Raw genomic sequence first — 16,399 nt, 5'->3', positions numbered from 1 at the left:
ATTACCTACTTACCCATCAGATTTGAGTTCATGAAAGGTGTCGGGGACAATCCTTCATGGGGCCCTAATCGACTGTCATTCAAGTGATCACTGTAATGAGGACTGTCTGCAAAACCCTAGAGAAAAAAAAAAGACCAGAGTATTAAACAGATTATTTGGCAGCCCTGCTAATTGAGTGTAATGACACTTTCCTAATTAAATGTGCAGAGTCACAATTGGTCATTAATCACAAAAGTTGGCTTTCAGGTCTATCTGACAGAAATTACTCCCTGCCCACATTTTACTTTCTTCCCTTCTTTTATTTCTCCCCCATCAAAAAGGAACCACATAATTTCTTAATAATCTGTGTCCTCATGGACAATATTTCTAAAAGTTGAATAATAGTGAGATATTTTGATATTTTAATCCTCTTAGTGTTAAGTCACTAACCACAGAGTGTAAAATTCGTCTGAAGAACTTGCAACTGTTTTTTGCGTTGTGGTTTTCTTTTCCCCTTAAGGTTTCTGTTTGCATTAATAACAACACAGTAAAAGGGACAGGAAGAGTCACTGACATTAGGAAAAATGTTAGTGCAAACGAGAAGAAGAAATTCCATTTCCCCTTGCAGCCTGCTATTAATGTACAGATTAACAGGCATTTTGACACTATCACATTACTGAACAGCACAGCTCGCTGACAAAAGGTTTACTTCCAAACGATGATTAAACAAACAACTCTGGCATCCGATTTGCAAACAAGCACTCAAACTGAAATACTGTTTTGCACTTTTCTAGCATTAGTACAGCCAACTTAGCAGGCCTTGAAATGACCCTTACCCAGCCAGGAAACACTGGCTTATTGAAAGTTTTCACCGAAGGTATTGAGAGACAGAAAACACAGAAGCCCTAGGATGCACAATATTATTTGATTAACCCAATTACTTAAAATTCTCTTTTGTACCTTTCAGAACGCCTTCAGCTTTTCCATATAAAGGTGGTAATACGATATTTATCAATCAGACTGATCAGATGTGCACTGAATCACTTATTCTGTACCAAAACATGACAGACCTGGCACTCAAAACTGCACCTCCTTTGTAGCCAAAGTTTTGAAAAACACTTTGTAAACTTTATCTTACAATTCCCTCTTATTTCCTTCTGTAAGTCTGGTAGAGAGAAATCAAAAGCTCAGGCCTAATTAAGGGGGGGTGGGGGGGTGGGGGGGGAAATTGTTCACAGCTACCAGAAACCATCCGAAGTGCCCTGGGACTATAAAATCATCAATCACTGAACATTTATCATTTTTTTTCAGACTGCAGGCTCACGTTCAAGACAGCATTAATGGGGCTGAAACAGGCCTCACTATCTTTGCAGGCGTGCTGTCAGTTCTACCAGAGGGCTAGTAACTGAGGGGTAAATAACTGTCAGATCCCTACCGCTGCTTATGGATGCGTGTCACAACTCTGGCTGCTATTCTGCTTTAAAAGTAATCTTCTGGGAGTCCCAACTCCCAAATGAATCTTTGGCTGACTTTATCTACTTAAGAATCGGCGATACACATGTGATAGGCATTCAGAAACAGTCTTAGTGACATTTACAACTTGGTTATGACCACAAGGGTGTCCTCTGGTAACCATGACCTAGCCCCGTCTGTCAGACAAGCAGCATGTAGCAGCAGCTGCCGAGGAAATGGAGTGGCTCCTAGCTAAGGTCACCACATGTGGTTTATTTTTATGCTGAAATGAAACAAAAAAGAAATTAAGTCTGCTGAATAAAGAAACAAAAAATTCGCAAAAAGAGGACCAAAAAAAGTAAAGCTTTTAAGTAGGTGGGTTCCTACTAGGTGCTCTGCTTGCACTCTTTATTGTGGTGGGAAAATAAAATTTATTTATTTTCAAGCCTTTTTTCCTAAAACAATACTTCAACTATATTTTAATTTTTAAAGAAAAAAAAACTCGGAAGGATGTTATCAGTGATAAACCAGAATCCATCTCAGACATTCAGAAAGTGATGTCTAGGTGAGCCCCAGAAACTGAAACGTTCAAGCGATCTTTATTTACAAAGTAAATAAATATATATATATACTGAAAATATAACAGGAGTAAGACTGATTTCATACACAGTTACACATCATGCAACACAATCTACCTAATGCACAGGAGTAATACCACTTCTCCCCAAGTTAATATCACACATCCCCCCTCAAAATAGACGAACTGTAGAACTCTGTCAGTAGGTTACACAGCAAGGAATGTTCTCCCTTCTACTACCAGAATTCCTTCAAATAATCCTTTACATCATGTTCTTGTCATATACCCTCCCAGTTTCCCAGAATGCACTCACATCCAATTACCACAGCATCAAAGTTATGTTTCTACACCACTAGACAAATCAACTACTTCATCTGAAAAATGCTCCAAGAAATCCTCCGCAACACTGAAGCCATAGAAAACAGACCGTTTACTCTACAGGGGAAATGTGCTAGGGCATATGCAAACACTTCAGAGAGAATTGGGGGTTTTTTCTGTACTCCAATTCCTAACTAAAATTGATTCTGTCAGGCATTTCTTCCTTTGTCACGCATTATAGAATTTACACTTGTGCAAAGCCTAACCTCTCTCAGCCTCCATCTACAGCAGACCTACGTAAAGAGGTCTTAAATCGTCCACCATCCTTGACACCAGTTATTCCGAATTTTAGTAATGAATTATGGATTATTAACTCAAACAGCAGAGTTTTGTTCGGGATTAGAAACCCCAGGCCATTCCCACATGTAACTCACACTAAATGAATACGAAGTAACTAGAAACACATGCAGTTTTAACAAACTTTTTTTGCACTTCACAAAAGCAAATTAAGCAAAATCAGAAGAGCTCTAAGGACAATCATTTAAATTACACAAAGTTATTTCAGAGCATTCTTCACTTTTAAGCTGTACTTCAAATAAAATTGCATCCCTGATACCATTCCTTGCTTTTACATCTGTATTGTTAACTTACACAATAAACAGCATAAATGTCTACCAGGAGGGGTTGTAATCAATCATAGATGAAAATCTTTACAAGCTTCCAATAGCTTCTGAAAAGCTACTGGAAGCTTCTAGTCATACAATCAAGGCTTAAAAATGTATTTAAGAAATACGATAGTGCAAATTGACAACATATGTTTACTGCTTACAGAATGCAGTCGAGAGCCTTGGAAAGTCTGTCTACACCACCAATAAAGGATAGCGGTTTATTAAAATGTACATCCCACCTGTGAGTGACAAAGAAAATACTATCACCTGGCATCTGAACTTAGCCCTCCTCACAAAAGCAAAAAAGGTGGAAGTGGGGATAAATTTCTATTACAGACCCCTGTCGAATTTATGTTTTAAAGAAGACCCAATAATATATACTGTCAAATTTCATTCCTTCTTTCTGAGAAAGGAAGGAAATTCCAGTTTACAGCAGTTTTGAAGACTACTATCCAAAAGGGAACTCACTCCATCATAGCAAGATTGATACAGGCTCCAAGCAGACGCAGGAGCTAATTAATTAGGCCAAAAGCTAATTTTTGGGAAGAACTTTTGGGAAGAACTCTTCAAGGATACATACCCTGAGCTGACTCTACTGGAACAGGCTGGGGATGTCATTCTTCAGACTACAAGTGGGCTTCCAAAGCCCTTGGGAGGATTGCTACCTACTGTTACCTGCGAGGCAGGTCTGACACAGAAAGGCTGGAAGGAGACACCCCATGCTGAGCACACATCCCCGTTTCTGCCACCTTTGCTCCCCAGCAAACACACCAGTGGATTAGCATGCCGAGGGCACTGTCTGAGTATTTAGCAACTGGCAAAAAGTCTGCAAAACAGGAGTTACTGGACAATATATTTTTTGCCTGTTTGAGCACCCTATTCTGAAGCAACTGCAGATAGCTCAGGGCATTTTTCTGTTTACAGAAAGAAAACTGGTTTTGAACATGGTTAGCTGCCATAGCTATAAACAGAAAACCATCTTGTTGGTTCCAACCTCTTACATAGCTACTACAAATGCAAGCTTTAGCCTTCCCGAAGGCAAGCAAAACTTTTCTTCCTATATTGTTATAGCCACAATAAAGTCTAATGGGGGCTAGCTGTTCCCTTCCAGCATTTTGTAACGTTGCCACTGCCCATTTTGCAACAGGCCTTTCCCTGGATTTTCAGTCTCACTGCATCTTTGTGATCAGAAAGATAGTCAAATACATCTACATGGAAAAGCAACAAGTGTTGTCTACTTACAGTACCTATCACAAAACGGAGCTGAAAAACTCTACTAATCAGTGCTGCAATTTAACTGAGCAGTGAAGGCACTCTCAACATTGAATGCTCTAACATTTTATTCATTTTTCAGGTATTTAATTGAATTAGAGTGATGTTCTCTAAGCATTCCAATAAATTAAGTCCATCAATATAAAAAACAAACAAACAAACAACAGCTGCAATAGTTTTCATTTCTACCTCTTCTGGGTAAGATGCCCCAAGTGTCCAGGTGATTTAGGCTTTACCTGCATCAGGAAGATTTCCTGTGCACAGGTATGTTAACACAGCCAAACCAATTAAAACTCTGAGATTATTCACAAAACCATAAGTAGTTGCATACAGGACACCTGAAATTTATTGTACAGAATGTATTAGTCTATAAGGCCTGGAAGAGGAAAGGGGGGGGGGGGGGGGACGGGACGGACCAACAGAGAAAACACACTCCTTAGTAGGCATGTTTATCCTACGAAACCCTAAGAGAAGGCCTGACACAATGAGTCAATGCCTCATTTTACAAAATAAAATGGTATTTTGCCTCCTAACATTCAATGTCTTTCAGTGACCATTAATGTTCTGACGTTTTGGTTTAAGTCAGTCACAGAACTCACCTAAGAACAAGCTAAGAAGTCTCCCCAGCTCAGTGTTCCTACCCCTTTTCACTGCACTGGTTCTATGGCTTCTGTAGGATTCATCCTCTCCCTTTTTGCTTCCACTTCAAAAACAGAACTATTGTCCCTTAGTAATCATTTTCTGAAATCACACCAAGATTTGTCCATGCGTAAGCAAAACTGTACTCCTGACCCTAACTCAAGTGGTGGATTTTTTGGTTTTGATTTTTAAATAAGCACAACATCCTAGTTCCACTTCAGGGTAAAATTTGAGAACTGAAGGAGACACTGTACAGTTAACTACTCCTCAGCAGTTTATTTGTTCAAGTCCACTAAAGTAGAAAAAACAGGTTTGTTACCTTTATTCCTCCTCTCTTATCCCCAAGCTGTCTCCTACACAAGTCCCTGGCAATAGAGCAAAATTAGACCCAGTTGTGGCTCATAACCAAGCTGCCAGATCAATACATGCGTATTTGCATGTTAGCCACTTAAAATATAGCTCAATTATCGCCTTTAAACTTAAGTCATTAAAATTCCACTAAAATGAATGGTTGACTTCGTAGTTTGACATGGCTACAGACCGAAAGATTAAATTTAATGAATGCTGCTTCCGATTCCTTGAGTTTTATAGTTTGGCTCACCTTAACTAACAAATATTAATTGTTTAAAACTCAGGAATACTCAGCTCCCTTCTAAGCTAAATTTGGCTATGATCATACAGATCAGGCAAAAGTCGTCTAAATGACTAATGTATAAATGAATGACAGTGAATCTACTGCTGGAATTCACTTTATTTTGGATTATCTGCCACCCCAAACTAACCTGAGAGTTCTAAAGACGAGAGGGGAAAAAACACAAGGAGGGGGAAGTGGGAGAGAAAGCGAGACGCAGAGACAGCGAAAGACAGACGGACAGACCCAGAGAGGCTGACTGACGGGGAATGTCACGGACTTCAGATTAGACAAGAGGCTCTGAGCAACAGCCACACCAAGGTGTTCTATCTAATTTAAAATATTATGGATTATGTGATCATGTATGTTTCCAGAAATAAACAATCATTTTGTTTTGAAAAGAGTATTTTCAGTTATTGAACCTACCTATTTGTCAATGGCCTAAAGGAAAGACTACAGAACCAAACCCTGTCTGGGTCTACTGAACGCACAGGTCAGGAAGAACCTTGCAAAAATTAAGGTAAACTAAAAATAAATCCAGAGAAGAGTACTCTTCCTTTTTGCCTTGAGGATCACCTGCACTAAATTTAGTTATCTTAACCCAACACCAATAAACATCACATTGTCACAAGTCATGGTACAGCTCCAGTTAAAATCACAAAGAGTCTTGTAGCAAACTATTAGTTGCGAACAATGTGGTTTCCAAACGATGACCAAAATGATTTTATAAAGCATTCACCTGAGAAGAACAGGGAAAGGCACAGCAAGACAGCAAAATACGTACATTCTCAAGTATACGTCTGACAAAAAAGGTACTAAAGAAGCACAGAGATTCATATGGATGTATTTTTAGCATTGTCTAGTGTTTTTAAGTAAAGTACTTCATAAAATTTGAACAATTTTAAGTCAGAAAATACAGAACTTGCAATCAACTCTACAAGAACAAATCAAGTTAAGTCTCAAAACTTACTTTCAAATTATTTATACACAGACTATTAGCTCAGATATTGCAATAGCAACTATACCTGACCACATTTTATAATTCTGTGGACCAGAGAGATGTGCACAAAGACTCTTCTGTGAGAGAATGGGAAATTACAGAATAAGTCAGTTTGTGGCTGAACATAATCAATCAACAATGTATAAACCTTCTATGCAGAAAAAAAAAAAAAAACCACCCAACCAACAGGCATTATGATCAAAAACTAAAATGAAGAGCAGCTACTTCACCAGATCTTTTCTAACACAGCCAATAATAAACACATCCAACAACCTGCTTTTCTCTGGTCTAACTCCACCAACATCCTCCATAAGGAAAACACACCAGTGTCTCACAGGTCAAACAGAAAATTACCTTAACTGTCTAAACAAGGAAAAATGCCAGAGGCAGGGAACGGAGCAGACAGACCATGATGGGAAACGCCACACACTCCTTAGACCATTCCATCCATATTGCTATCAATTGCCTGCTGAAATCCAAATGCTAAGAGACCAAACTGAAGATCTGTCTGCCGTGCCAGGGAACAAAAACCTCTTCCCTCCACACACACACATGCTGTCTCCCAGCCTGCTGAGAACAGCCAGTACTTCAACCCCATCTCACTGTATTGTGCCAGAAACTTGTATAATACTTATTAAATAGAGAAATGAATGCAATTAGCCAATGGAGACCACCCAACTGCACCAGAAACAAGGAGCTGTACAATTTCTAGTTTTAATTTTGATTCCTTTTCACTATCAGGAAGCTTTAATATTCCACAACAACATCCTAAAAACAGAAATATAGCTTTATACATGATTGGGTCACCAGCTACACGGGAGGCAGGGGAAAAAAAAAAAAAAAAAAAAAAAATGTCACTACCCCAGATCTCAGGTATTATTGGGAAAAGTCAAGAGAGCTTTCACAAGCACCCTCCAAGTGTCACCATAAGTCACGTACTTTGTAACAGAGCTCTGGAAATATTCATTAGCTTATTTCCAAATATCAAGTTGAAATAGATGACAGCTACCTGTGCAGGAATGGAATAAGAACAACTGAAAACATAGTTTGTTTATTTACTTTTAAACTAGCAGAGCTTGGGAAGGAGAAAGGGGACTTAACACATGAACAAGGAATCTGTTTTGAAATAATCACCATTTTTGCCAGTTCTAAATCCATTTACAGGAAGTTAAGTTAGTGAATGATGAATCTCATTTTAAATAGCTAAACCCAATGGTCAATTACAGCTCTCAACTCTGGTGAGGCAAATACAAACATGATATGTAATGGGACAATTTCCTGGCCACATAGAAAATTAATTTGTGAACAGGTTCCAATGCCAATTTCAATATGATAGGTAGTTGCAATAAAAACGAAAACAAACAACTCCCCCCAAAAAACCAACAAGCTTCTCCAATGCAGCTCACATGACTGAAACCAGATTTTTCTAGCTCTTATCTAAGCTATAAACCAGGAAATAAAATAATACAGGTACAGCCACAGCCAACATACTAACAATAAATGCTCAAAGACAACACTTAAAAACCTAACTAAAGCATTCAGAACTTGCTTTGAAAAGTGCTGTCCATAAATCAAATTACAAAGTAAGTTGAATTTGAGAAAAAGAGTCCTGTGCACTGAATACAGGATATTTAATTTTTGCTTAGATTTCACACTGAATCATCTGCTTGCTTATAGAGTACATCAGAAAAAGCAAATAACCAGCAGAAGAACCACCAAACAACCTCCCTCCCCCGCAAAAAAAACCAACAGAGGACAAAAAGGACACAAATACAACAGACTTGATAACACTTACTGTATTTCTGTGTCCCTCTTGTCTTGTTTTGCTATTTAACAGCCTCCTTTCTTGTTATGTACCTGAGATTAAGAGGTATAAAATACTATTTCAAAACCTGCTATCTCATTACTATTTTTTGACTTCTTTGCAAATTAAAAGTGCTACTGGTGGTAGGGGGGGAAGAATAGTTTGGGCATATAGTATTTCAGGTTCCAACTCATGTCTGAGTATTTTAGGTACAATAGAGGGCATAGCCTGTTGACTGATGCTATAAACCCATCTAAATCTAGCAGTGGTATCATGATCAGTTCAACTCTGGCTTCAAGCAGATACATAGCAGAGTTATGTAAATGAAAAGGAGGATAACTGCATACTCAGTGCTGAAGCTAGATTCTATGCTAAATCAGGTCAAAATGTACACTCACAGCTTTTAGTGCAATATACATGCTGAAAGATAATTAAAACACCCACAACTTCAGATTTTGGAAGAAAAATACCTCCGCTAATTTATGCTACATTTTTATCAGTAAAAATTATTATGTGTCTATATATATATAAAGGCTATCCACTAAGGAAGTGTCTTACAAAAACTATTTTTAGATTTGCTTGATTTGGAGACAGCAATCTAAACAGATGAAAAACTAACTTATGCCTTTTATTGCAAAGACATGTTGCAACAAACTCAAAACAATGAAAGAAAACCTCATGGAGCATTATTCTTCATGGAATAAAAGCAATCATTAACCACACTGCAATAAAAACTATGGTAGAAAAATACTTAATTAAAAGACAACGTTTATCCCCAAAAAAGCGATTATAGCAATTTGTTGCTAGGCTATGAGTAAAAATTATAACTCCCAAATAAAGCAGGAAAGCTAAAAACTTCGGAATCATCTCACAACAGGAAGACAAAACTTTCAAGTGCAATACGTTATTGTGCAGCAAACACGCTACTTGGGAATTTGCCTCGAAGAGCTCAGCAGAGCAAGGCTTTCAAAAAGCTGCTTTACAGTCCTCTGCAACATACACGAAGAGCTAGCTACCCTTCTAATGCAAGGGATTATGAACACATGCAAAAATATCTCTAGCTGTATATCACTCAGATAACGGAGGGACCTACATTCACTAACCAGAAGATATTCACTGGAAAACCACCACTGTTGCACACACAGAAGAAAAAGCAAGATTGTAAAGTTGGGGGGGGTGGGGAGGGAACAAGCACAAGAGATTGAATATTTTGACACAGTATTGTATATGGACTTCAGTATCATCATTCCAGAGTAAAGGAGACCATCAGCATTTTATAGAATTCCACTGACTTGCGAATAACCACGATTTCTGAATTACTACTGTAGAAATAAAGCTTTCCTATTTTTTCTCCCTCCCCCGATATATTTTCAAATTATTCATTTTTCTATCACAACATTTGGCCTATGCAACAGAGATTTTGCACACACACATCACTCATGTCTCAATTTGTACCTCTTCACAAATTTCAGATCGCCACAGCCAATTCTAACACAAATACCCACTGGTCTCTCAGGGTTAGAATGCTATTTAACATTACTAGGTAATGAAAAAATATGGCTCATACAAGGTTCTCTCAAGCCTGCAGTGATTCTCAGCCTTCCATGTTAGTTCAAAATACTTATTGTCTAAGAATATTTTAGGTTTCAGTACAGTATTACCAGAGACTCTTGAAATAAACTGCTATGGGAAACAAGAGAAGGATCTTTTGTGAATTAATTATTGATTAAAATACATAAACACCCTGTCCCAAGCACAGGAATATACATCCAATTTTCACAATGAAAAGAAGTTAACCAATGTGTTTTCCCCACTTCCCAAAAAACTGCATTCAGACCAACGTTCTTCAACAATTCCATAAATAAATCATAAAAAGTGGTTGACCAAAGACATAATAAAGTTTGCTGATAACAAAAAAGTTTAAAAATAGTCCTAGCTAAATGTTACCGCAGAGTTGCAAAGCAAGTTCTCCATGAAATTGGCAGTAAAACAGCAAATAAATTTTGGTGTAAATAAATACAAAAGAAACGTTAAAAACCAGCTCAATGGCATAACAATGTGGTAACTAGTATACAATGTAAGAAAAAATATTTTTCTACACAGTTTTTGAAACAATATCACTTTAGAGTTCAGTAACAGTCAAAAAATGCACTTCATAATGAGTAAGAAAGGAACAGAGAATGAAAGTGTCATTAAGTCATGCGTAAATTGATGGTATACCCTCATCTTGACTAGTGCATGCAGCCATAATCACCCTAACTCTTAAGTTACACAGAAGCAGCAGAAAGATTCAAAGAACAGCACCAAGAAATAACCACAGGTTAGGAAAAGTTACCATACAAGCAAAGACACATAGATTACAATTCTTCAACTTGGTTGACGAGAGACGTTGAAGAGGCATGTAAAATAAAGATGCTGGGGGAGGGAGGGGAACATCACCAAAAAAACAGAATTCTAAAGTACATCAGTAACAACCAATCATTACTATTCAGAACACAGGACCATGGTAATCAGCATACTTAAAGACAAAAACATCAGTATTTTGCCACACAATGCTTGTAATTGTTGCCAAAACTGTAATCAAAGTCCGAAAAATTAATGACTTGCAGAGAACGTGTCCACCAACAGCTCTAAGAACAATGTCCAAAAGATCGGCTCTGTCCAGGAAATCTCGGGAGGGCCTAAGTGCTGGGCTTTGCTGGGAATGTACAACAGTAAAGGTGCCAAAATATTTGCCCTATACTTACACTTCCCTTAAGCAGCATTGCTGGACATGATCACACCACCTATAGGGACCCAAACAGACCTTCGGCAAGAGTTAGGAGAGGAAGACCTCCTTTAGCCAGCCTTCCACCATCTATCTTCATTAGCCTTTAACAGTTATGTAATTAACTAGCACCAAATTCCAATTCTATTGAATTGAAAACTGATCGTCTTTACATGCCTTTAGAAATTCCAGCCAACACTGAGCCAACAATTCAAATTCTTAAATCATTTTGTCACTGTATTGTGACTTTTAAAGGAAAACTCCAGTAGTAGGCTGCACTCAGGTTTAAGAAAAAAAACAAAAACATAAAAATACACAAAAGATAAAAAGAATAAATGGTACCTCTTGAGGTTTCAATTTTTCCATATCTGTGGAAAGGTCTGAACTTTTTCCATGAAGACTGCCATTTTCCTGTGAACACGCAAGTAGTAAGAACTATTAGGACAACAACATTCTACATTGAAATTGGGGGTGGGGGGTGGGAAGGGAAAGCACTTGATTTTGAAGTTAAAGTTGAACATTTAAGACTATTATAATTTATTTGAAACTCTGTTAATCACCTCAAAGAATAACCTAGAATGTAAAAGGCTAAGTGTATCATTTGCGCTGCCTCCGGAGAAGCTGATCTATATTCTTACAACACAGACCCACACACTCATTTTAGCTCTTCCTCAGTCATCTGATCTGGCAGCATATGAAATTGCAGTTAGAACTTATCTTTACTCAAATTTCTGAGGCAGTCATGTGTCTCATTAGTTGGAAAAAAAAAAAAAAAAAAACCCCCGAAAAAATTAAGACCATACATCTTACCCAAAATTTATGCATGCAAACTTGATTTAGACTGGTAAATGGAGTCCAGTGCTTTTTCAGTAATTTCAGTGCAGAAGAGAACTTCGTTTGTGATATATTTTTGGAGAACATAGCCATGGGATGAATTAATCTGTGCTTCTTAACCGTTACCAGTGCTATATACAGATTGTATGCATTTCTAGTGTTTATCATGTTTTGGGGGGAAACATAGGAATGGAGTTTTCTTGTAAGAGGAATTCAGGGTTTTTTTTGAAAAAAAAAAGAAAAACAACAACCACACAACAAACAACTGTTGTCATTTAAATTATATCCCAGAAAAGCATTCTTTATTGCTTCATGCAGGGCCCCTACAAAAAGCTGGCTTTTCTTCCCCTCCCACTATGCAACTTTTAGGTGTATTGAAGACCTGGGCTGAGATCTACTATGAATAACAGATTCATAAAATTCGGCCAAACCTTCCGAATTCCTTTAGATAGTGACTTCACACTGATTCTGCAGAACACCCACGCTGACCCTGTGGGACAGGCCTACCTTATTCCTCACTGCATGAAGCTGATACACTAGGTAAAACCAAGGAGACACAGGTGTGCTATAATCTTTCAAAGCCCAGCACCAGAGGCTGACGCCTCCTGAGACACCCCAAGAACACGAGGCTTCCCAGTAAAACCAGCGTCTACCACCTGGTCAGTGATCCTGAACTGCTGCTGTGCTGATGCTTCAGGGCTGCGGGGCCAACAGCTCACAACTCTAAGCGGACCCCACGGAGAAATGTTACGAACAGTCTGATGTCACCTTCTCTGCCAACATGAGACTGGCTCTTAAATTGATATCATTTAGCAGGTTTTCCAAAAAAAAGTTAGTGTAGGAAAACATTTGTAAAAATACTTAATTATAATAATCTTTCACTAGAATTTAGGACTATTGGGGTGTTTTCCCCCTCATAAGATTTCTGCTGCCTTTAAACAAACAAAAAAAAAAAAAATGAATCATCTGTTGAAGTGAAGAAAACTTTACCACCTCAACACTATGGGAACAAACTTTAAAAAAAAAAAAAAAAAAAAAAGAGAAGGCAAAACATACAAAACATTGTTTTGGGAGACAAAAGTAAGAGGTGAAACTGATTAGTTCATTTTCAGTTTATAAATCGGGGAAGTTTTTATGCACGTGTTCAGTCTTCTCTAAATTTTATACTGATGTACATAAAACCATGCTATAAAATCATTACATTCAGCCACAAATAGAAATAGGGAAATAAATTTACATGTCAGTATTTTCGAACTCTCTAACTTTAAAAAAAAATAATCAGACAGCATTAACTGCCAGTTCTCTAAAATACTGCATTATAACATATTTAACTTGAATTAAGAAAGACTTGCTAAAACAGTATGTTCCAGTTTAAACAAAATGGAACATATTTTCTTAAAAAAAAGCAAACACAAAAGAACCCCATCACAAGCTATAAATAATTGGTGCTTCATCTAAGAGGAAAAATCCTCTTCACCTAGCCAGCAGAGGAAGAAATACTTCAGTAACATTGTGGGGATAGATTCCATTAACTCTTAACAATATATTATTCATTGTGGCTGGAGTCCAACTGACTTCAGCTGAAACTGTCCTAACAAATTATGATTCAGCAAGGATTGTTTGCTAGGAGGATATATTTCCTTTTTTTTCTGTGTGTCTCTCTTTTTTAATATAAACTATTTTATGTCCAAGTTACAATTGCTTACAATAGGGGGAGATGGACATCTGACACGTATAAGAATTTAACATCGCTCATTTACATTTGCTTTTCTCAATGATACATACCAAATCTTCCTATGATTCTAACTTCTGGTATACCTCTGTTAGAGCACTGACATCTGCCTTTATTACCAACTTTAGGGTATAATTTGTGGAGGATTTCGTTATTGACCCGTGTTTAAATTTCCTAGTCATGATCTTCAGTTATAGTAAAAACAAACAACAAAACACACACAAAAAACCAACACACTCAAACCACACACCAGCACAAAACCCCCCAAGAATAAATCAAAAAAACCCCACCCAAAAAAAACAAAACAGACCCACACACCAGGCACCCTGACTTGACATTATTGGAATGCTAGCTGGTTAACGCTCTAACATTAAAAAAAAAGTGATTAACATAGCCACACAGCTGATGAATCACAAGCTCAAATTCCAGTTAGGTCAGCTTAACTCATAATTGATTAAAATTGATCAGCAACATCATAAGTGAGTATCAAAACACCAGACAAGAAGAATACAAGTTACTTAAAGCTGTATAATAAGATTCCATCATTTCAAATATAGAAAAAGCATCTAAAAGGCTGGGCTTCATGCCTCAGATTATGCAGGATGTTTTAAAAGAATGCCTAATTTCTATGTTGCACAGAAACACTTGTGCAACCCATAAAGTTCTTCTATCTCATTATCATAATTCATTTATCAATGATCGATGGAAAAATTAGGACTTCATGACCAATCTTCCTAACGCTCTTTTCCACAGTCAGACAGAGGCTTTAACAACATCCAGACCTTGCCAACTCGTTCCATTCCACAGCAAGAGAAAGCTGCCAAGGTGCAAGAGCTAACACAACTCGCTGGCTCAGGGGTACTGCAATTAGAACAGATCATTTAGACTAGGCCCACCAGCTATACTGTGTATTTCTAGTAATTAGTTCATTAGGTACTTAGCTCATTGGCCTTCTAGGGAGCAGATATTCATAAAAAGAAACTTGAGCAGATGAAAGGGAATGTGATTTACTACAGGGAAAGCCTGCTTTTGATCACTGAGGTTTTAAAAAGGCAGTATTATTTTTGAATATTAGATACTATCAATAACCTTTAGCTCAAAAAGCAGGATGGATGAAGTTGGAATGGAAACAGGAGGATTCTATTTAAAAAGAGAAGCCTCTCTCCAACACCGTGACACAGCACATACTACAGCTGGCTAATATTAATGGAGAGGCAAGCATTCCCTACACTTAGCTAATGAATCTGCTCTTAAGTAACATGACTTCTGCTTTCATTTTCTGACCATAAGGTAAATAAAACCTGGGCTCATCATTCAAGTATACAGTTATATATAGTTTATTTTCATAAATTCTTCACATATATTTTTTAGCCTTAGAAATCTGAATCCCTATTGCAGCATATCAAAGACATTGAAGTCTCAAAAAATGATAATTTGTGTATTTAAAGGAGCTTACCATCCAAAAGCATTGCCAAATCATCTGCTAATTTTCACTGTACATTCCCATAAACTTTAATATGAATTATTACATGAGAACCTTACCCTTGAAGATTCATATGAAGGACTTGGCTGACCACTTGTTCCCCAGGATGTGGCACCTGTTCGCTCATCCATACCTAGCAATAAAAAGAAAAATACAGACCTATAAGAAAAGACAGCAAAAGCATAATGTTCTCTGATGCAACCTGAAAGCAAATTCACCCACTTTCATACACTTAAAGCAAATTCATCCGCTTCCATACACTTAAAGCTGTATTTCTAAAACCAAAACTTAAGATGAACAGTTTCCTTTTTAATGAAGCTGGCTACAAAGCAACCTACTCATTTGGACACCTGCAGCTGTTGAAAACAGGAGCATAAAAAGTCAAGAATTTGCCAATCTGCAGTGTCTGCCCTACCCAATCCATAAGAAATTAGCATGAGTAACAAACAAGCACAACGATGTTGGCATTGCTTTTTGCACAGCCTGATTTATCCTGCATCTTAAGCATAGAATATTGCAACACATACTGTGAAACACATACTTGTTCTCTAGTCTTTGCTCTCGTGTCTTGCTTAAGTATCGTAAAATGTGCAAAATTATTTCCCCTACTTGGTCTTTATATGACATGCAAGGTACTTTAGCATAAGGGGGTAAAAAGGCAAGACAGACTGGATATATTTCAATGTCTTTTAAAAAAAAAAAGCGCCCACAGACTTGTGGTGTCTGCTTTACTAAAACAGGAATTTTTTTTAACTCTAACGGTTCTTTTAGAATCGGTTCCCTTTATGCAAATCCAGGTTACAGCTCAAGAGAAAGGGGAAGGAAAAATTGGGTGATCTTTAAACTCAGATCAGAATATATATCCCATGTATTATCTAGCCAACTATTAGAAATACTGTTGCCAACACTTTCTCCAATTACTTCCTACTCAAAGTTAATTGGTCAAACCATCTTTAAACCACATTCCAAAATAACTAAAATATCTGAATCCCTATGGCCAATTCATTCATATAGGATAAGGTAATTAGTAATTAGGTTTCTGATTATCTGTATCACAAGACTTTTTTTTTTTAAACAGGTGAAACACCTCCATCCTAAATTGCAGATTTACACACACTTGGGCCTACAAAGCACAAATTAGTTCCCTGTCACCCAAATGTCTCTTTAAGAATTTTGATATAGAGCATAAATTCTTCATATGATATAACGTATAAACTATTTATGAAGCTTTATAAGTTATAAT

General features: G+C 37.3%; 1 protein-coding gene across 8 annotated transcripts in view; it reads right to left on the bottom strand.

Annotated features, from left to right (window-relative positions):
* The window catches only part of TCF12 (transcription factor 12), a 173,860-nt gene that overhangs the window by 110,140 nt on the left and 47,321 nt on the right, over positions 1-16,399 (bottom strand). For all 8 annotated transcript variants that reach the window (XM_037395904.1, XM_037395902.1, XM_037395906.1 and 5 more), the window contains exons 4-6: positions 15,216-15,289; positions 11,450-11,518; positions 14-116 (exon numbers count right to left, since the gene is read on the bottom strand). In XM_037395904.1, the coding sequence (XP_037251801.1) occupies positions 14-116; positions 11,450-11,518; positions 15,216-15,289 (246 nt within the window). The remainder of the gene's footprint in view (positions 1-13; positions 117-11,449; positions 11,519-15,215; positions 15,290-16,399) is intronic.

Source organism: Falco rusticolus, chromosome 7 (genome assembly GCF_015220075.1).
Source record: "Falco rusticolus isolate bFalRus1 chromosome 7, bFalRus1.pri, whole genome shotgun sequence".
In the NCBI taxonomy this organism is placed as follows: Eukaryota; Metazoa; Chordata; class Aves; order Falconiformes; family Falconidae; genus Falco; species Falco rusticolus.
The sequence above is the reverse complement of the archived record's forward strand: the minus strand, read 5'-3'. Positions and strand labels throughout refer to the sequence as shown.